General features: G+C 51.7%; 1 protein-coding gene across 1 annotated transcript in view; it reads right to left on the bottom strand.

Annotated features, from left to right (window-relative positions):
• Positions 1-21,401, bottom strand: part of fpgs (folylpolyglutamate synthase) — a 65,097-nt gene that overhangs the window by 8,105 nt on the left and 35,591 nt on the right. The window contains exons 11-15 of the mRNA XM_085965487.1: positions 20,460-20,561; positions 9,220-9,317; positions 6,902-6,954; positions 3,911-3,986; positions 455-521 (exon numbers count right to left, since the gene is read on the bottom strand). Coding sequence (XP_085821613.1) covers positions 455-521; positions 3,911-3,986; positions 6,902-6,954; positions 9,220-9,317; positions 20,460-20,561 — 396 coding nt within the window. The remainder of the gene's footprint in view (positions 1-454; positions 522-3,910; positions 3,987-6,901; positions 6,955-9,219; positions 9,318-20,459; positions 20,562-21,401) is intronic.

The raw sequence follows: 21,401 nt of genomic DNA, 5'->3' as shown, positions 1-21,401 counted from the left end.
TTCACAACCTCTCGCAAGTTTGAACACTTCAATTAGATTCCCCCACAGCGTAACCTTCTCTGCTGCAGTGAATAGAGTCCTAATGTTTCAACTTTCTCATCGTAAACAGCGATTGAAAAAAATGTACTTATCAGCTGAAATGATACCAGGGGTCATGGGGAAAAATGCTATTATTGATCAGCAATTGATCGGTTTCTAGACCAAGATGGATTACGATCTGTTTAAAAGGCGAGTCAGCTATCTTCATGTGCCAGTGCGCTAGTCTAACACCTTGCACTGATTCCCCCGGACAGTTTCCAAATACTGATAAAGAACAATGTTTCACCATGAACTGGGACATCCTTGGTCTGTATAGCTCAATACGCCCCCACTGAACCGTCAAAGGAGCCCCTAAAAGTGCCACTTTTTTACAGCCCACGCTTCAAGAAAAGTGATTTATGAGAACTGCACTTACCAGCATTCAGGTTCTGAGCCATCTCCAAGAGATTGGGACAGAAAACAGCGAAATCAAACTGACAAGGCTGAAAGAAATCACAAATCAGGTTGTTTTATTAGCAGCGGGCAAGACTCCCATTATTTTTCCTCGCTATCTCGGTCTGCCTACACCGAGCACCAACCCTGCCCGAAAGAGAGACCTACCCCACGACCTCCTCCTGCTTTTCTCTTAATCGGAGAGTAGCCACTGACGGCTCTCGGATTTACCATCAGCTCTTTGCTCCAGCAGCTGAAATCAGGAATTCAGCATTGCCAGAGGGGGCAGAAAGAGGTTACATTAAAAGGTGACATCACCTTAGGCTGTGAACTTTCACTATTCCTTCACAGATTCTCCTTTCCTCACGCAGCCAATTCTTGTGCTTCTTCTATGCTTTGTAACTAACGCACCCTTGCGCAAAACTTTTTTTCTCCACTCCCTTCTACTCCGATTCATGTACCTGTGCTCAAGTGGCATCACTTTACCCAGACGATTGAGAATAGGGATAACATGTCAACCCAGAAGCCATAAACAGGTGCCGAGCATTCTGTCCTAACAGCGGCACTTTTTGTATTACGAGATGCAGTGGCAGAGGGGGGTTAGGATACAGCATTTGCCCCACACCACAAACTTCGCTACTAAAAGAAAGGGACAGATAAATAGATTTAAAAGGGAACTTCACCGAAGAAAAGGATGAATGGAACTAGAAACTCAACATTAATACTGGCCTGGTTACCACTCACTGTACAATCTAGAATACAAGGAGCATCTCATAGCAGGAACTGCTGATTGTTACATACGGGAAACAATTTATACATTGCGCGTGATTTATCACTTCAATTTTACAGAAATAATCCAGCCCGAGGGACACCTCAACTCAAGAGAACAACAGGACGTGGACACAGTGTAATGAACGGTTGCGCGCGAGGGAAGCGAAAGGATGTGCGTGCACGGAGAGAGAAACAGCAACTTCTTGTTCAGACTCAATGAACAGCCACATACGCGCACACAGGAATATCAAGAAAGTGCAGAGTTTCATTTCCCAATCGGCTACGGCACCAGGAGAGGAAGTCAGAGGCTTCACTGGAGAGCAGGGAATTTAAAAAAAAAGAAACAATGGAAAGCTCAAGTGACTGACAGTAAACTGCTTAGGCGGAGCTCAGGGCAAACCATGAGCCCTCTTGATACGGGTAGTGCAGGGCATCATAAATATGCGGGGAGGCGAGGAGATAGAAACTTGCAGCAGATACGCGCGGAGCCGTGGGATTTGATTTATGATCCACGAGTGGGCTAACGAGACAAATTACCGGTTATAGATGGCACCATGGGGCGATTTTTATTCATATCCTACGGATCTTCCTCACCTTTCCTGTTCGACACGTAAAAAAAATTACAGGAACTGATTTGCAAATATTTAAGTGTGATTCAGATTTCCCAGTCCAGGCTGGATCTGCCAACGTCAACGCAAATCTGGTTCTCAGCTGTCGAGTGTCATCAACCACGTTCCCTCTAAGCTGCGGGGCCGCGCAGTAATGAGAAAGGTCCCGTCCAGGCTGCTCACCGGCCTCCCCATTTGTAAATACCGCGTATAGGTGGAAATTTAAAGGGACCGCGCACCAAAAGAAATAGGCTGCGCGGAACACAGGGCAGCTTTTACAGGGAACATTGATCATCAACGACGTCAGCGGCGAGATACAAAAAACGACACCCTAGAGGTCGCGGTGTCACGCGCGAGAGTGTTTCAGGTGGTGAATAACCCAGCGCTGCCTGAATAAACTAGGCAGAGGCAGAAAGAATATAGTTAGTCTTCGCTTGGGGGGGGGTTTGCCTTTCCCAGACAATTATAAGAACACAGGAGCAGGAGTCGGCCATTCGGCCCCTCGAGCCTGTTCCACCATTCAATATGATCACAGCTGATCTTCGACCTCAACTCCGCCTTCCCAGCCCGATCCCCATATCCCTGGATTCCCCTTAGAGTCCAAAAATCTATCGATCACAGCCTTGAATATGCTCAATGTTTCAGCACCCACAGCCCTCTGGGGGGGTAGAGAATTCCAAAGATTCCCAACCCTCGGAGTGGAGCTGGATGGCGGGGGGGGCAGCGGTCGCTTGTTGAGCTTGTCGTATCCTTTTTGTGTGCACTTGTGCAGGTACATCACCAACAATGTGGGGTTCTGTTGGCTGGTTAACCTAAATTAGATGGGACAACCCCAACATCAGAACAGCACTCCCCAGTACATCAGTGTGGCATTTTTTCCACATTCCCCATGCCAACCATCCTTAGGACCATCCAAGTGACATTGCCACTCAATACTAAAGTATGGGCGGTTTTGTGCTGTAGGCTCCTGCCCGCTAGGAACTAGACTGCCCAAACTCATTCACATAGGACCCCTTCCAGCCAGCAGAAACTTTTATCCCCTCAGTCTCAGCTGGGTTTGAAGCCCACTGTGCCACTCAGTTCCCCAGGGTCATTCCTCTGTTCCCTGGCCGCTGCCTGTACATTCTTTAGGAAGCGTGGCAAGCAAAGGTTTTCAAAACCTGAACTATTGGGTCCTCTGAAGGTAACCCACTGGAAGAGGTAAAGAAAATCCAGTTTGTTTTCCCCATTGCAAGTTAATTTTTCACTCTGTCCACTCCTTCCGTTATCCACGTACCACACAGGGCCTGTGCTTCTACCAGTGTGACTTGGATTGATTCCTGGGGTGAGGGGGTTGTCCTAGGAGGAGAGATTGAGAAGTTTAGAAGAATGAGAGGTTAACTCATTGAAACGTATAACATTCCTAGAGGGCTTGACAGGGTAGATGCCGAGAGGCTGTTTCCCCTGGCTGGAGAGTCTAGAACTGGGGGTTCATAGTCTCAGGATAAGGGGTCGGCCATTTAGGACTGAGAGGAGGAGGAATTTCTACACTCGGAGGGTTGTGAATCTTTGGAATTCTCTGCTCCAGAGGGCTGTGGATGCTGAGTCATTGAGTATATTCAAGGCTGAGATCGATAGATTTTTGGACTCATGGGGAATCAAGGGAAATGGGGATCGGGCGGAAAACTGGCAGGGTAGGGTAATGGAACACACTACAGACCTCGAGTAGAATGGGCATATATTTCCTGCCCAATGCCCATATCCCTCGACTCCCCTAGAATCCAAAAATCTATCTATCTCAGCCTTGAATATGCTCAACATGAAGTAGAAGATCAGCCATGATCTTACTGAATGGCGGAGCAGGCTCGAGGGGCCGGATGGCCGACTCCTGCTTCTATTTCTTACGTTCTTACTTTGTAACCGGCCGGTAGGAGATGAGGCTGCAGTGACGAGGCTAAACTCTAAAATCTCGGGAGCATACAAGTGCCTTCCTAATTATAACACTTTAGTCCTCCGACACACCGAGCAACCAGACCAAACTTCCAGTTCTCCACATGAATCACTGTCCAGCCCATTCTTACCACGAGCAGTTTGAGGAGTGCGGCAGCATCTCGTTCTCCCGTCATGTTGAACAGCAACACTTGTACCACGGGTCCTCTGCCAGAAGAAAAGAACAGCACAATAATCAGAAACCCCAATATCAACTTCACACTTGCAGTTCCATATCCCTTACCTGCCAGGGTCTGGGCAGTGTGTTCCATTCCCCCCTCACCCGGGGGCTGGGCAGTGTGTTCCATTCCCCCCTCCCCCAGGGTCTGGGCAGTGTGTTCCATTCCTCCCTCCCCCAGGGTCTGGGCAGTGTGTTCCATTCCCTACCCCCTGGGGGTCTGGGCAGTGCGTTCCATTCCCCCCTCCCCCGGGGGCTGGGCAGTGTGTTCCATTCCCCCCTCCCCCAGGGTCTGGGCAGTGTGTTCCATTCCCCCCCTCCCCCGGGGGCTGGGCAGTGTGTTCCATTCCCCCCTCCCCCAGGGTCTGGGCAGTGTGTTCCATTTCCCCCTCCCCCAGTGTCTGGGCAGTGTGTTCCATTCCCCCTCCCCCGGGGGTCTGGGCAGTGTGTTCCATTCCCCCCCTCCCCCCGGGGTCTGGGCAGTGTGTTCCATTCCCCCCTCCCCCGGGGTCTGGGCAGTGTGTTCCATTCCCTCCCCTCCCCCGGGGGTCTGGGCAGTGTGTTCCATTCCCCCCTCCCCCGGGGTCTCGGCAGTGTGTTCCCCTCCCCCTCCCCCGGGGTCTGGGCAGTGCGTTCCCCCCCCCCTCCCCTGGGGTCTCGGCAGTGTGTGCCCCCCCCTCCCCCGGGGGTCTGGGCAGTGTGTTCCATTCCCCCCCGCCATCCCCCGGGGGTCTGGGCAGTGTGTTCCATTCCCCCTCCCCCGGGGGTCTGTGCAGTGTGTTCCATTCCCCCCCTCCCCCGAGGGTCTGGGCAGTGTGTTCCATTCCCCCCTCCCCCGGGGGTCTGGGCAGTGTGTTCCATTCCCCCCTCCCCCGGGGGTCTGGGCAGTGTGTTCCATTCCCCCCTCCCCCGGGGGTCTGGGCAGTGTGTTCCATTCCCCCCTCCCCCGGGGGTCTGGGCAGTGTGTTCCATTCCCCCCTCCCCCGGGGGTCTGGGCAGTGTGTTCCATTCCCCCCTCCCCCGGGGGTCTGGGCAGTGTGTTCCATTCCCCCCTCCCCCGGGGGTCTGGGCAGTGTGTTCCATTCCCCCCTCCCCCGGGGGTCTGGGCAGTGTGTTCCATTTCCCCCCTCCCCCGGGGGTCTGGGCAGTGTGTTCCAGTCCCCCCTCCCCCGGGGGTCTGGGCAGTGTGTTCCATTCACCCCTCCCCCGGGGGTCTGGGCAGTGTGTTCCATTCCCCCCTCCCCCGGGGGTCTGGGCAGTGTGTTCCATTCCCCCCTCCCCCGGGGGTCTGGGCAGTGTTCCATTCCCCCCTCCCCCGGGGGTCTGGGCAGTGTGTTCCATTCCCCCCTCCCCCGGGGGTCTGGGCAGTGTGTTCCATTCCCCCCTCCCCCGGGGGTCTGGGCAGTGTGTTCCATTCCCCCCTCCCCCGGGGGTCTGGGCAGTGTGTTCCATTCCCCCCTCCCCCGGGGTCTGGGCAGTGTGTTCCATTCCCCCCCTCCCCCCGGGGTCTGGGCAGTGTGTTCCATTGCCCCCACCCTACCATCTAAGCCAAGATGACTAATTCCGGGCTACACATTTCTTGAGTGCTGTGAGCAGCAATGTACTAGTACACAGGTAAGTAAAGAGGATCACGGTATTCAAACAATGAATACAGCCACCCACTTTATAAGGCTCACTTTAAATTCTCCTGTAGGCGCTGACCCAGACTGGAATAGTTATCTAGGTGGCAGCTGTTGCCAGTGCCCTCCACGACTGGCATTCTTGACTGATGAGCCTACAGAGTGATGCCTATTTATTTTAACGTTTTGAACAGTGTAAACTCTGCCATCAAAATAACACCAATGGGAAATACCTTGGCTTGAGGTCAACCCAATCCTGTCTGCTAATATTCTCAGGCAGCAGCAGTGAGTCTGTACAGAGCGACTTTGGTCACCATACTACTGTAAGGACATCTTGGCTTCGGAGAGGGTATAACAAAGCTTCCACACACACGTATACACTCACACACGGAGGGAGTGATAAATGTTTTTTTTTTAATTTGTTTATGGGATGTGGGCTTCGCTGGCAAGGCCAGCATTTATTGCCCATCCCTAATTGCCCTCGAGGTGGTGGTGAGTCACCTTGTTGAACGGCTGCAGTCCGTGTGGTGAAGGTGCTCCCACAGTGCTGTTAGGGAGGGAGTTCCAGGATTTTGACCCAGCGACGATGAAGGATCAGTGATATACTTCCAAGTCAGGATGGTGTGTGACTTGGAGGGGAACTTGCAGGTGATGGGTGTTCCCGTGCGCCTGCTGCCCTTGTCCTTCTAGGTGATAGGGGTCACGGGTTTGGGAGGCGTTGTCGAAGAAAGAGAGAATGTGCAGAGCGGAGTGCCTGGTGAAGCTGTGGAGGTGGATTGTCGGTAAACTTCAGCAGAGCCTATACAGTATTTGGCAAAAGGCATAGGAAAGATAAGAGTTTGGCTCTGGCCCCATGAACCATAATGGTCTTTTCCAAGTCTTGTTCAGTCCTTTGGCCTCACCCAACCACTACACACATGCCTCTAGCAGGAGTCTCTGGACAGTGATCAAAAGCGAGAACCATGGTTGATTTATCTCCCCCACCCACCCCACCCACCCCCTCGTTAAATAGCATGGAGGTCATTTTATCACCTCAATGCCTGCTCAAACCGAGATTTGCTCACTCAGCACAGACCAGCATCAATCCTGGGACCTGCCTGTCTGTCTGTGTGGCTCAGTGAATGCCAGCCAGGCACTGTATTCAGTCACTGAGCTGTCGGTGGGGCAACCTGTTGCAACGTAAATAACTTGCAGATATAATGTGTCCAGGCATGGTATTATAGTACAAGCCCTAAGCAGCTGCTCGTGTCGATCCCGTTAAACGTCACACAGTTGCAGGTACTTACTCCACAGCTTTCGCCCCCTTAAGTGACTGCTCCCGAAACCACCTGACACAGGCCTGAAAACAAGAGCAGAGTTTTGTTTTTTATTCATTCATTGGATGTGGGCGTCGCCGGCAAGGTGGTGCTGATGAGCCATCTTCTTAAATACAACCGAGTGGCTTGCTCGGACATTTCAGAGGGCAGTTAAGAGTCAACCACATTGCTGTGGGTCTGGAGTGACAAATAGGCCAGACCGGGTAAGAGCAGCAGATTTCCTTCCCTGAAGGACATTAGTGAACCATTTGGGTTTTTGCAACAATCTGGTAGTTTCACAGTCACCATTATGATACTAGCTTTTTATTCCAGATTTATTTAATTGAATTTAAATTCCCCAGGTGCCGTGGTGGGATTTGAACTCGGGCCTCTGGATCATTAGGCCAGGCCTCTGGATTACTACTCCAGGGACAATAACCACTTTGCTACTGTAACCAATAATGCTCACACACCAAGAACAGAACTGTACAGGATCACAACTTCTCCTGTAACTTTATCCCTCTCTGTGCATAGTCCCCCTCTCTTTCAAAACTGCTGTCATTACCCCCTCCCCCCAAAAAACACCCACTGCTCCTCTTTCCTTGCAAACCACCACCCCCAAATACAAACTCTTTCCTCTCCAAGTTCTTGAACATGTTGCCACCTCCAAAATCTGTGCCCCATCTTTCCCGCAACACCCTGTTTCAATTTCTCAACCAGGTTTCTGCCCCGGAGAACACGGCCCTAACCAAAGACAACAATCATTCTCTGGAACTGTGCTGCATTATCTCTCATTTTCTCTGCAGCCTTTGACATGGTTGACTACACCCTGCTCCTCCAACACCTCTCCTCTGTTGTCCAACTCTGTGGGACTATCCTCACTTGGCTCCAACCTTTAGCTAGCCAACCATAGCCAGATCATCGCCAGCAATGACTTGTCTTTCCGCTCTGGTGCCATTATTTCCAGAGTCCCTCTATCCATAGCCCCTTTCTTATCTTCATCTACATGCAGCCTCTTGCGACACCATCCACAGACATACCAGCCTCCACATACATGTCTTCGACACCCAGCTGTACCTCCCCACCACCTCCACTGCCTTTGTGTTGTCCAAACTCCATACTCTTGCCAGCAATTCCACCCCCCTCCCCAGCCACCATCTCGGACTGAACCAGACTGTTCACAAATCTCAGTGTCCCATCTGACCCCAAGCTGAGCTTCTGACCCCAGATCGTCTCCATCACAAAGACCAGCTTTGGGCGAACTCATCCTTTAGGAGGGAATCTCAATCCTGATGTTCTAGCGCCTTAAGTTGGGGTAAGCATGACCCAAGTGCTATACTGTTTTTTCCTGTTCCTACAACACAGCTCTTTGCAAATATGTTTCCCCAGTAGTGTTATTTAAAGACACTCTGCTAACTGCCATCACAGTGGGCAGAGAGTGACTGAGGTTAGGCAGAACGAACTGTGGTGTCATCTCTTCACATACAGGACAGTCACAGATTGTAACTCAGAAATCATGTGGATTTTCCACATTCTTATCTCACCCAGTCCTATACAAGGGATATGAACCCCACACCACCCCACAAACATACAGACATCCCCACTCCATAATGCTCACATCAATGCCTGGAGCCCTTCCACTCCGTCAATTCTCCGTCACAAAATGACCATTTGCACCATTGTGGGCCTTGCTGCTCCAGGTGTCTCTGGTCCTCCACTCAGTGCCAGTCCAGCTCCAGGATGTTGGGAGTTTCACTGCGGATTCCTCCCCAGGAATGGAAAGCAAGGGTTAGGAGCAACATTTCCACCAAGCTGCTCGACCATGCAGGTCCTGCGCAGGCCGCTCCACCGGCTTTTACACGGGAGAAACCACGCATGCGTGAAAATTTGAACGGGTCACGCAGCCACTTAAAGGGACTGCACACCCGCCCCCCCCAAAAAAATAAGAGGGAACATTGGTTAGGAGGGAAGGCTATCCCGGCTTCCATACAGAAAGAGAAAGGGCCCTGTTACAACACAGCTATTGGCTTTGGAGTTTATCTCCTGCTCTTATGAGGGAGTTTTTGGCTTCCGTTTGGCAACTGCCCACAATTAGACGATTGAAATCAGGAGCACGGTGTGTGGGGAATTGGATGCGCAGACTCGGATCATATGGTGTAGCGTGCTGCAAGCAGTTCAGAGAGCCCTTGTTCAAGGCACTGGTTGGGATAGCGGCCCTTGACAAAAAGTCAATGACGCAGTGCTACAGATGCAAAGTCGCACCCACAGCACCAATGAAGAGGCCAGATCCTAGAGTCATGCCAACACACCTTTATACTACCAATTGTGTGAGCGCCATCAATGTAATACGTCACAGGTCCTCGCTTCAGGATCTGCGATCGGCCCAGCCATTCTGTATCGCGTAATCCTAGGGAAAGAGGAGCGAAGACACAACAAATGAATTCTTCACTTAAAATCACTGACCAGCTTTCAGGGGGAAAACACAGGTCTGCAGCAGAAATACTCACTGACCCAAACCATGCCAGGGACATCGGACCAGCCAATTACTCAAGCCTGCATCGGAAAGTCTCACTGGGCACCCGGGGACAAATTATTCAATGTTGCCTCCTCTGTAACTAATACACTGCAGGAACTGTGGTGTGCTGCTATCTACTGGTTGTGTAGGTGAATCTGTGGATTTCTGAATTGCTGACAACAACTGCCCAGTTCTTAATCATTCTTTGCCAATTGCTAGACAAAAAACAAGGAGAGGTTCAGCGTGTTAGTCGCTCTCTCTCACCGGTAGCTCAGTTGGGAAATACGCTGCACTGTGTGTACCAGCCCAGACAAGAGGGTCTCAAGTTCGATCCTCGGTCTCAGTTAGTTGATCTCGGCATGTAGTGGCCCCAGGAGTGCTACAACTGGCTTCAACTCCCCTGGTGCTCCAGTATGGTGGGGACTTTATGAGTCATGGAGACAACGAGGGGCCTGGCTGAGATTCTCGTGACGATTGCAGCCGAGGCGCTAACTAATCGGTCGGCTGGGTGGGGCGGAGGGAAGTAAGCCAGGGTTCCCGCCACGTCCTGCTGGAAATGACATGTGTGGGGTGGGGGGGGACATTGGATAAGGACTGGGGTTGGTTCTGCTGTGATGCTCACTGCCTTGGCTGATGCATTCAGACGAGTTATCTGAATCTAGCCAATGCCCGTGGAACCCGAATTGGAGATAAAGTCGATGCTTTCAGAAGAGGAGGGAAGAAAAAAAGACTGTAAAAGCAGAGGGCAACCAGACTCACTCCAGTACCTGCAGCTCCAGTCAGTCAGAATAAAGCTGAGCGCAGTCTAAAACCTAATGTAATGTCTATGGGGGTCAATTCAACCTCTCCGCCACCCCCCTCCAATTAAACAGCAGCCATGCACAATGCACTATATCAGATTTATATAATTTCAATTTTAAAGCGCCTCTTTTTTTTGTTGTTAGTTTGACACCCAGTAACAATTTAACAAAACAAGACACTGCACATCACACACAGCTCCAGTGCGTCCCGGTCATCGGAATGAATTCCGAGCGACCTTCAGCACCGCTTCAGGTAAAGGCTTCCAGTTATAGCTCATCTTTCTCCATGTTTCTCCAGTGAAAATACCAAGCAAAGAAAACCATCATTCTCTCAGTGTATCTCTCAGGCGACCCTGCCCTCCTCCCCTCTCAATGAGAAGCTATTTCTCGTACATCACCCCCTCCAACAGCATTCTGCAGCATTCCCCCCCCAACCCCTGAATTTTGGGCCACCGTTACTCAGTATGGTGTTGATGCAAGTAATTTTTCTTCCCTCAGTTTTCTCTCATCTCCTCCTGGGGATGCTGACCATTGCTGGGGTACGCACCAGTACCTCACTCAAGCCTCCCTTATTCACCTATGAGTCAAGAGCTTTAAGTTGGCTATTCAACTTCAGGGGACATTGCAAATGAATACGATCCATCCTCACCGACATCCAAAAACGAGTATACTCCACCAGCAATAACAATCCGGAGCAGGAACTCTTACATGTCTATGAGGGTCAATTCAACCTCCCCGCCACCCTCCTCCAATTAAACAGCAGCCATGCACAATGCACTATTTGATTTATATAATTTCAATATACTGCACAGAAACAGGCCATTCGGCCCAATTGGTCTGTGCCGGCATTTATGCCACACATGAGCCTCCCTCAGCATATCCTTCTAACTCTGAATGTGTACGGCTCAATCCCCTACCATTCAGTCCATTTACCAACTGGATCAGCAGCTACCCACGTAACTGATCCACTTGCAGACTCAAGAACGCTGAAACCCGATGGCTGCCTGAAAGGGTGGTGGAGACAGATTCAATCACGGCTTTCAAAAGGGAGTTGGATAAGTATCTGATGGAAAAAAAAATTGCAGGGCTACGGGGAAAGGGCGGTGGGGGTGTAAGTGCTCTTGCAGAGAGCCGGCACGGGCTCGACGGGCCTCCTTCCGTGCTGTAACCATTCTATGATGTAATAAAGGACAGTTCTTTCTATCTTGCTGCAATGACCAGGTGTTATGCAGTGATTTTACTATCGAAATCCACCAGAGGGCAGCACCTGCACACATTTCTATTTCTTCAGCCACAAGAGATCTGGCCAATTCACAACCACAGAGTCGATCCCCAAGGGTACAGCAGTGTAGTGGTTAAGATACTGGGCTATCAATCCAATAACTCATAAGTTCACACTCCCATGGCAACTGTGAAATTATGGACTGCCACCTGGGGAGAAAAATGGTGGATTGTCACAATACCTCAACTGGTTCACTAATGCCTTTCATGGAAGAACACCCCCTTCCGAGCTCCAGCCAACCTGCTCAACCTCTGATGGTTAAAGCGGGCTCCAAGGCCACAAATCCCAAGCCTTGTGACGAGCCCACGCTATGTGGTTGGCTCCTGCCGCCTTCTGAAGTGGCCCAGCAAGATACTCGGTTGAACAAAGTAATTGCTGCAGATGGGCAATGCCAGCCACTCGAGAACAAAGAATAAGATCTACAGCAACACCACCCCCCCGCCCCTTGATATGTTGCCAAGCAGGCGTTTCTTCCGCTCCAGCACAGGGTTCTTTAATGAAATCGTGCGCACGAGGCTCTAGATTCTCCTGCGCCACCCAATGTGTTCAACCTCTGATGGTTAAAGCAGGTTCCAAGCTCACAAATCGCAGCAAATGAGTTTATTTCCTCTGCTGGGGGGTGGGGAGGAGTCCAGAACAAGGGGGCACAACCTTAAAATTAGAGCCACGCCATTCAGGGGCGAAGGACTGCTTCACTCAAACCTGGAACTCTCTCCCTTCAAAGACTGTGGGTACGGGGGGGGGGGTCAAATAAAAATTTCAAGACTGAGATCGATCGATTTTTTGTTAGGCTAGGCTACTGAGGGTTACGGAATCATGGCGAGTAGATGGAGCGGAGATACAGGTCAGCCACAAGTGGCGCAACAGGCTCGAGGGGCTGAATTGCCTCCTCCTGTTACTATTCCACCAACACCGGAACTGGAAAACACGCCATATTTTCACAAACATTCTACATCTTAAGGTATCTGAATAAGCCGGAGCTCGTGATTGTGCTAAAAAAAAAACACCCCATTCTTTCCCATTCCGGATTGGTTGGTACCAGATTCCCCAAAATTCCGCTGTACTAATCTGCCCAGGAAGCAAAAAAAAAAGAAGTTTGGTCGTGGAAAAGAAATGCCTTGGATTTTAGGGTCAGCTGGCTCTCTTCTAACCCCTTCAATGTGGATGGAAGTCTTCCCGCTGAACGGAGGCATTTGTGATGTGAATAAGGGGGCAGTACAGCGACAGAGGGAAGACCCTCCCACTTTTACTGAGAAAAAGCAACAAAAACAATGAATGCTGACAAACGTATTAAATTCTGACAGGGCTAAACAGACTGGATGCAAGGAGGATGTTTCCCCTGGCTGGGGGGGTCTAGAACGAGGGATCACAGTCGCAGGATAAGGGGGAGGACATTTAGGACTGAGATGAGGAGAACTTTCTTCACTCAGAGGGTGGTGAACCTGTGGAATCCTCTACCACAGAAGGCTGTGGAGGCCAAGTCACTGAATATATTTAAGAAGGAGATAGATAGATTTCTAATCACAAAAGGCATCAAGGGGTATGGGGAGAGAGCGGGAATATGGTATTGAGATAGAGGATCAGCCATGATCATATTGAATGGCGGAGCAGGCTCGAAGGGCCGAATGGCCTACTCCTGCTTCTATGTTTCTATGTCTAACTCAAAACTTGTGTCTGTGCCTGCAAACTCCCTATTGCAACCAGGAAGAGTGGGGCCCACTCATGGTAACCAGAACAGCCTGGGCATTCAGCCTGTAGGCAGAGCGAGTGAGGTTGGGGCAGCCGGATGGTGCAGGCAGCAATTTGTGCCAGTGTCCCCGGGAAAGCCAGCAGATGGAGAGAAAAAAGAAAATCAGCCAGGGTTCCTGCTGACGATCACTATCTAGTGACCGCCCCCCCACCCCCAGAAAGTGAGGACAGAATCAGACTCGGCTGTGAAGCCCCCTCTCCGCCACGCTACACAGCCTTCCCGAACTGACCGACAAGGCTCACACATGAGGAATGAGCAGAGGGCAGCCAGCACCACATTCCACAGCACGAGTCAGCGAAGGAGAGATACTCCTTAAGGTGGCCTGTGGGGAAAAGGCACTGAAGGGCCGAATGTGCTGTACCATCATATAATTCTATGAAACTGAGGAAGTTATGAGCAATGGATCCTGTAACAGGTAGTCACAGAGCGATTGGCCCAAGGCACTTGGAACTGTTAAAAAATTTATTTATGGGATCAGGGTGTCGCTGGCAATGCCAGCATCTATTGCCCATCCCTAGTTACCCTCGAGAAGGTGGTGGTGAGCCGCCTTCTTGAACCGCTGCAGTCCGTGTGGTGAAGTTACTCCCACAGTGCTGTTAGGGAGGGAGTTCCAGGATTTTGACCCAGCAACGATGAAGGATCGGCGATATACTTCTAAGTCAGGATGGTGTGTGACTTGGAGGGGAACTTGGAGGTGGTGGTGTTCCCATGCGCCTGCTGCCCTTGTCCTGCTAGGTGGAAGAGGTCGCAGGTTCGGGAGGCGCTGCCGAAGAAGCCTTGGCGAGTTGCTGCAGTGCATCTTGTAGATGGTACATACTACAGCCATGGTACGCCAGTGGTGGAGGGAGTGAATGTTTAAGGTGGTGGATGGGGTGCCAATCAAGCGAGCTGCTTTGTCCTGGATGATGTCGAGCTGTTGTTGGAGCTGCACTCATCCAGGCAAGTGGAGAGTATTCCAACACACTTCTTACTTGTGCCTTGTAGATGGTGGAAAAGCTTTGGGGAGTCAGGAGGTGAGACACTCGCCGCAGAATACCTAGCCTCTGACCTGCTCTTGTTGCCACAGTATTTATGTGGCTGGTCCAGTTAAGTTTCTGGTTAATGGTGACCCCCAGGATGTTGATAGTGGGAGATTCGGCAATGCTAATGCCATTGAATGTCAAGGGGAGGTGGTTAGACTCTCGCTTGTTGGAGATGGTCATTGCCTGGCACTTCTGTGGCGCGAATGTTACCTACCACTTAAGCCCAAGCCTGAACGTCGTCCAGGTCTTGTTGCATGCGGGCATGGACTGCTTCATCATCTGTGGAGTTGTGAATGGCGCTGAACACTGTGTAGCCATCAGCGAACATCCCCATTTCTGACCTTATGTTGGAGGGAAGGTCATTGATGAAGCAGCTGAAGATGGTTGGGCCTAGGACACTGCCCTGAGGAACTCCTGCAGCGATGTCCTGGGGCTGTGATGATTGATCTTCAACCACCACAACCATCTTCCTTTGTGCTAGGTATGACTCCAGCCAGTGGAGCGCTTTCCCCGATTCCCACTGACTTCAGTTTTACTACGGCTCCTTGATGCCAGACTTGGTCAAATGCTGCCTTGATGTCAAGGCCATTCACTCGCAGCTCACCTCTGGAATTCAGCTCCTTTGTCCATGTTTGGACCAAGGCTGTAATGAGGTCGGGAGCCGAGTTGTCTTGGCGGAACCCAAACTGGGCATCAGTGAGCAGGGTATTGGTGAGTAAGTGTCACTTGATAGCACTGTCGATGACACTTTCCATCACTTTTCTGATGATTGAGAGTAGACTGATGGGGCGGTAATTGGCCAGGTTGGATTTGTCCTGCTTTTTGTGGCCAGGACATACCTGGGCAGTTTTCCACATTGTCAGATAGATGCCAGTGTTGTAGCTGTACTGGAACAGCTTGGCTAGAGGCGCGGCTAGTTCCGGAGCACAAGCCTTCAGCACAATAGCCGGGATGTTGTCAGGGCCCATAGCCTTTGCTGTATCCAGTGCGCTCAGCCGTTTCTTGATATCACGGCTTCTGTGATGGTGGGGACCTCGGGAGTAGGCCGATATGGATTATCCACTCGGCACTTCTGGCTGAAGTTGGTTGCAAATGCTTCAGCCTTGTCTTTTGCACTCACGTGCTGGGCTCCACCATCATTGAGGATGGGGATATTCTTGAAGCCTCCTCCTCCCGTTAGTTGTTTAATGGTCCACCACCATTCACGACTGGATGTGGCAGGACTACAGAGCTTTGATCTGATCCGTTGATTGTGGATCGCTTAGCCCTGTCTATAGCATGCTGCTTCCGCTTTTTAGCACGCATGTAGTCCTGTGTTGCAGCTTCCCCAGGTTGGCACCTCATTTTTAGGTACGCCTGGTGCTGCTCCTGGCATGCTCTTCTACACTCCTTATTGAACCAGGGTTAGTCCCCTGGCTTGGTGGTAATAGTAGAGTGAGAGATATGCCGGGCCATGAGGTTACAGATTGTGGTGGAATACAATTCTGCTGCTGCTGATGGCCCACAGCGCCTCATGGATGCCCAGTTTTGAGCTGCTAGATCTGTTCTGAACCTATCCCTTTTAGCACGGTGGTAGTGCCACACAACACGATGGAGGGTGTTCTCAGTGTGAAGACGGGACTTCGTCTCCACAATGACTGTGCGGTGATCACTCCTACCAATGCGGTCATGGACAGATGCATCTGCGACAGGTAGATTGGTGAGGACGAGGTCAAGTAGGTTTTTCCCCTCGTGTTGGTTCTCTCACCACCTGAGGACTTGATGGTGATGGAGGAGTTCGGGACATTGACTGAAAGGTATGATTCTGTGAGTATGACTATGTCAGGCTGTTGCTTGACTAGTCTGTGGAACAGCTCGCCCAATTTTGGCACAAGTCCCCAGAGGCCCAGACTGGCAGCTATATCCTTCAGGACTCGGTCAGTAGCGGTGCTACCGAGCCACTCTTGGTGATGGACACTGAAGGCCCCCACTCAGAGTACATTCTGTGCCCTTGCTACTCTCAGTGCTTCTTCCAAGTGGTGTTCAACATGGAGGAGTACTGATTCATCAGCTGAGGAGCAGACTCGATGGGCCAAATGGCCTCCTTCTGTGCTGTACTATTCTATGAATCTATGAGGGCGGTAGGTAGTAATCAGCAGGAGGTTTCCTTGCCCATGCTTGACCTGAAGCCATGAGGCTTCGTGGAGTCCGGAGTCAATGTTGAGGACTCCCAGTGCTACTCTTTTCCGACTGTATACCACTGTGCCGCCACCCCTGGTGGGTCTGTCCTGCCGGTGGGACAGGACATACCCAGGGATAGTGATGGAGGAGTTCAGGACATTGACTGAAAGGTGTGATTCTGTGAGTATGACTATGTCAGGCTGTTGCTTGACTAGTCTGTGGGGCAGCTCGCCCAATTTTGGCACAAGTCCCCAGATGTTGGTGAGGAGGACTGTGCAGGGTTGACTGGGATGGGTGTGCCGTTGCCATGTCCGTAGTCGGTGCAGAGTTCGATGCCGGGTGGTCCGTCCGGTTTCATTCTTATTATTTTGTTTCGTAGCGGTTAGTTACAACTGAGCGACTTGCTAGGCCATTTCAGAGAGCAGTTAAGAGTCACACCACATTGGGTGGGTCTGGAGTCACATATAGGCCAGACCGGGTAAGGACGGCAGATTTCCTTCCCGAAAGGACATTAGTGAACCAGCTGGGTTTTTACGACAATCCGATAGTTTCATGGTCACCATTACTGGTACTAGCTTTTTTTTTTTAAATTCCAGATTTATTTAATTAACTGAATTTAAATTCCCCAGCTGCCGTGGTAGGATTTGAACTCACGTCTCTGGATCATTAGTCCAGGCTTACTGGATTACTAGCCCAGTGACATTACCACTACGCTACCATTCCCGTTTCAAGCAGTCACAGAGCGATTGGTCAAAGGCTTCGTGCACGGGGTTTAGCAGTTGGTGTGTGCCCGACCTCGTGGGGTCCGCCATCTTGTGAGCAGACAGCGCGGACGCCATCTTGTCTCGATCAGGGCCCTACAGTGGCATCGGTCACAGTGGACCAGACCAGGCCCCACCCGCTATCCAAATCAATGGTGGACATCGAGGTAAACGGGTGCGGGGTTAAATGTTTAATTGACAGTGGAAGCACGGAGAGTTTTATCCACCCGGAACTGGCACGACAACTCTCCCTAAAGGTGGTCCCTACTCGGGGTACCATCTCTATGGCTGATAAAACCCAGACATCGACCATTCTGGGTTACTGCACGGTACAATTGTCCGTTAACGGGACTGTATACGATAATTTTAAAGTATTAATCATGAAGAATCTATGCGCGAGCGTTATCTTGGGCCTGGATTTCCAGTGCAACCACCAAAGCATCACGCTCAAGTACGGTGGGTCCCAGCCGCCCCTCACAGTGTGCGGCCTGGCTACCCTGAAGGTAAAGCCGCCTTCGCTATTCGCGAACCTTACCCCTAACTGCCGGCCAATAGCGACCAAAAGCAGGAGGTACAGCTGGGAGGACAGGCGGTTTATCGCAACCGAGGTAGACAGGCTCCTGAAAGAGCGCATTATTGAATGCAGCAATAGCCCGTGGCGCGCCCAAGTGGTGGTGGTAAGGGGTAGCGAGAAGAAACGGATGGTGATCGACTATAGCCAAACGATCAACAGGTACACCCAACTAGACGCCTACCCGCTACCCCGCATATCAGAAATGGTGAACCAAATCGCCCAATACCGGGTGTTCTCCACCATCGACCTCAAGTCAGCGTACCACCAGCTCCCTATCAGACCAGAGGACCGCCCGTACACCGCCTTCGAGGCGAACGGACGCCTCTACCAATTCCTCAGAGTCCCCTTTGGGGTGACGAATGGGGTCTCGGTCTTCCAGAGGGAGATGGATCGCATGGTCGATGACCACCACTTGCAGGCAACCTTCCCCTACCTCGACAACGTCACCATCTGCGGTCACAACCAGCAGGATCACGACTCGAACCTCGAGAGGTTCCTGAAAACTGCACAAAAACTCAACCTCACCTACAACGAGGACAAGTGCGTTTTCAACACCACGCGCCTCTGCATACTAGGCAGCGTGGTGGAGAATGGGGAAATCGGACCAGGCCCCGACCGATTGCGCCCCCTACGGGAGCTGCCCCTGCCCAACACTCCCAAAGCCCTGAAAAGGTGCCTGGGGTTATTTTCTTATTATTCCCAATGGGTCCCCAACTACTCCGACAAAGCCCGCCCCCTCTTGAAAGCATCCTCTTTTCCGCTCTCTGCTGAGGCCCACGCCGCCTTCAAAAGCATTAAGCAGGATATTGAGCGGGCCACGCTACAGGCAGTGGACGAGAACACTCCATTTCAAGTGGAAAGTGATGCGTCTGACTTTGCCTTGGCGGCCACCCTCAACCAGGCGGGGCGGCCCGTAGCTTTCTTCTCGAGGACCCTCCAAGGGCCCGAGATCAGACACTCCTCCGTGGAAAAGGAGGCCCAAGCCATCGTGGAGGCAGTGCGCCACTGGCGCCACTACCTAGCCGGCAAACGCTTCACCCTACTTACCGACCAGCGGTCGGTAGCGTTTATGTTCAATAATAAACAGAGGGGGAAGATCAAAAATGATAAGATTCTTAGGTGGCGGATCGAGCTCTCCACCTTCGAGTATGACATCATTTACCGGCCAGGGGCCCTTAACGAATCCCCAGATGCCCTCTCACGAGGGATGTGTGCCAGCACCACCGGGGATCGGCTACAGACCCTCCACAACGACCTCTGCCACCCAGGGGTCACGCGGCTGTTCCACTTCATAAAGTCCCGCAACTTACCCTACTCGATTGAGGAAGTTCGGTCTCTGACCAGGAACTGCCGCACTTGCGCTGAGTGCAAGCCTCGGTTCTACCACCCTGATAGAGCCCACTTAATCAAAGCTACACGGCCCTTTGAGCGGCTCAGCTTAGATTTCAAGGGCCCCCTCCCGTCCGTCGACCGCAATGTTTACTTCCTGAACATTGTGGACGAATACTCCCGGTTCCCATTCGCCTTCCCCTGCCCAGACATGACCAGCGCCACGGTCATTAAATGCCTCAACAGCCTGTTCTGCCTGTTCGGTATGCCGAGCTACATCCACACGGATAGGGGGGCGTCCTTCATGAGTGAAGAGCTACGCCAGTACATGCTGTCCAGGGGTATCGCCACGAGCCGTACCACCAGCTACAACCCCCGGGGTAACGGTCAAGTGGAGCGAGAGAACGGGACAGTATGGAAAGCAGTCACTCTAGCTCTAAGGACCAAGGGCCTCCCTATCTCCCGCTGGCAGGAAGTCCTCTCAGATGTGCTCCATTCGATACGGTCGCTATTGTGTACTGCCACTAATGCCACGCCTCATGAACGAATGTTTAGCTTCCCCCGGAAATCCACCTCAGGCGTATCCATGCCATCATGGCTCTCCACCCCGGGTCCGGTATTCGTGCGAAGGCATGTGAGGGGCCATAAGACGGACCCTCGCGTGGAGCCAGTGCACCTACTCCACGCCAACCCCCAATACGCGTATGTCCGGCACGCCGACGGAAGGGAGGACACCGTGTCAATAAAAGACGTCGCCCCAGCCGGTAACGACAACAACCACGGCAATAGCAGCAACAATGACCACAGCAACTCTTACCCACCCACTACTCTTTCATCACCCCCGGAAGAACATCGACCAACGGCACCCCCACCAACTACCCCTTCAACAACCCTGGCGGCATCCCCGGCAGAGACCCAGGAGGCCACCGGGGACACCCAGCCGACACCCGCGACACCACAACAGCCACGTCGGTCGCAGAGGACTACCAAACCCCCGAACAGACTAAATCTATAGAAGGGGTGAATGTGATGAAATATTCCATTCATCACTGCCTGTGACTGTGGTTGGTTTCAGGTTCCCCCTTACCATTGTATTGCCTGTGACTGTGGTTGGTTTCAGGTTTCTCCTCACCATTGTATTGTGTATTGGAATGTATGGAATGTGTTGTGTGTAGGGCTACGCCCATACCTGGCCTCTATGTAAGCCAGCTCAGTCTGGCCTCACAGCCAGTACTGCAGACCTCCAGGGAAGATACCTCTCTCCACTGCGTGTTATCTTCTAAGTTAATAAAAGCCTTGTTTTGTTTCGCTAACATCGAGTCTCGGGATTATTGAGGCACATCAGTTGGTTGTTACCTTCTACCATGGCAGTGGTCGGGCGGAATGCCGAGCTGACAGGCGGCCGTTGCCTCGTGTGCTGTTTGGCAAAGTCCAGCGTTTCCTGGAGCGGAGGAAAATCTGCAAGAAACAAAAAAGGACATCGCAGATGCTCCAAATCCCTCGTGTTCAGTTATAAAAGGCAAACAGGAACCTCTGAAACAGATCACTTGAAAACCCAACCCCAGAAAATAAAATGAAAATCTGTGAAGCCATCTCAGGTACGTAGAGTCAAACGGCAATTCTCCCGACACCACATAATGGCCACACAGCCGAGGTACTGGTCAGGCCTCCAATGATGCTATTCTGAATCCAGCCACTAGAAGGCGTCTGTCGCAGAATCTCATCAACTTGCCTCAACAGCACAGCGGAGATCAGTAACACAAAGTGTGTCACGGAGTGCAAGACAGCATCATCTTAGAATTTGAGGGTTCCCTCCCCCACCCCGTTTGTTAGCAAGACAGATCTGGTGTGGCACTGACTGTACAGCCTACAACGGCTCAGCAGACACTTGAACATCTTTCACCAATATAATCTCCCTGAACATCACATTGTAACATGGCCACTCAGGCGGAGGGATGATCTGATAGAGGTCTTTAAAATTATGAACGGGTTTGATGGGGTAGACTTAGAGAAGATGTTTCCACTTGTGGGGGGGGGGGGGGGGGGGGGGGGTGGGGAAAGAGTCCAAACTAGGGGCCAGAATTATAAGATCGTCACTAATAAAACCAACAGGGAACTCAGGAAAGTCTTCTTTACCCAGAGAGTGGTGAGAATGTGGAACTCGCTACCACATAAGAAATAGGAGCAGGAGTAGGCCATTCGGCCCTTCGAGCCTGCTCTGCCATTCAATGAAATCATGGCTGATCTTCTGCCTCAACTCCATTCACCGGCCCTATCGCCATATCCTTTAATGCCCTT

Source organism: Somniosus microcephalus, chromosome 23 (genome assembly GCF_052327205.1).
Source record: "Somniosus microcephalus isolate GS21.2 chromosome 23, FLI_Smic_1.0, whole genome shotgun sequence".
In the NCBI taxonomy this organism is placed as follows: Eukaryota; Metazoa; Chordata; class Chondrichthyes; order Squaliformes; family Somniosidae; genus Somniosus; species Somniosus microcephalus.
Note: the sequence above shows the minus strand (reverse complement) of the source record. Positions and strands in the feature narration are given on the sequence as shown.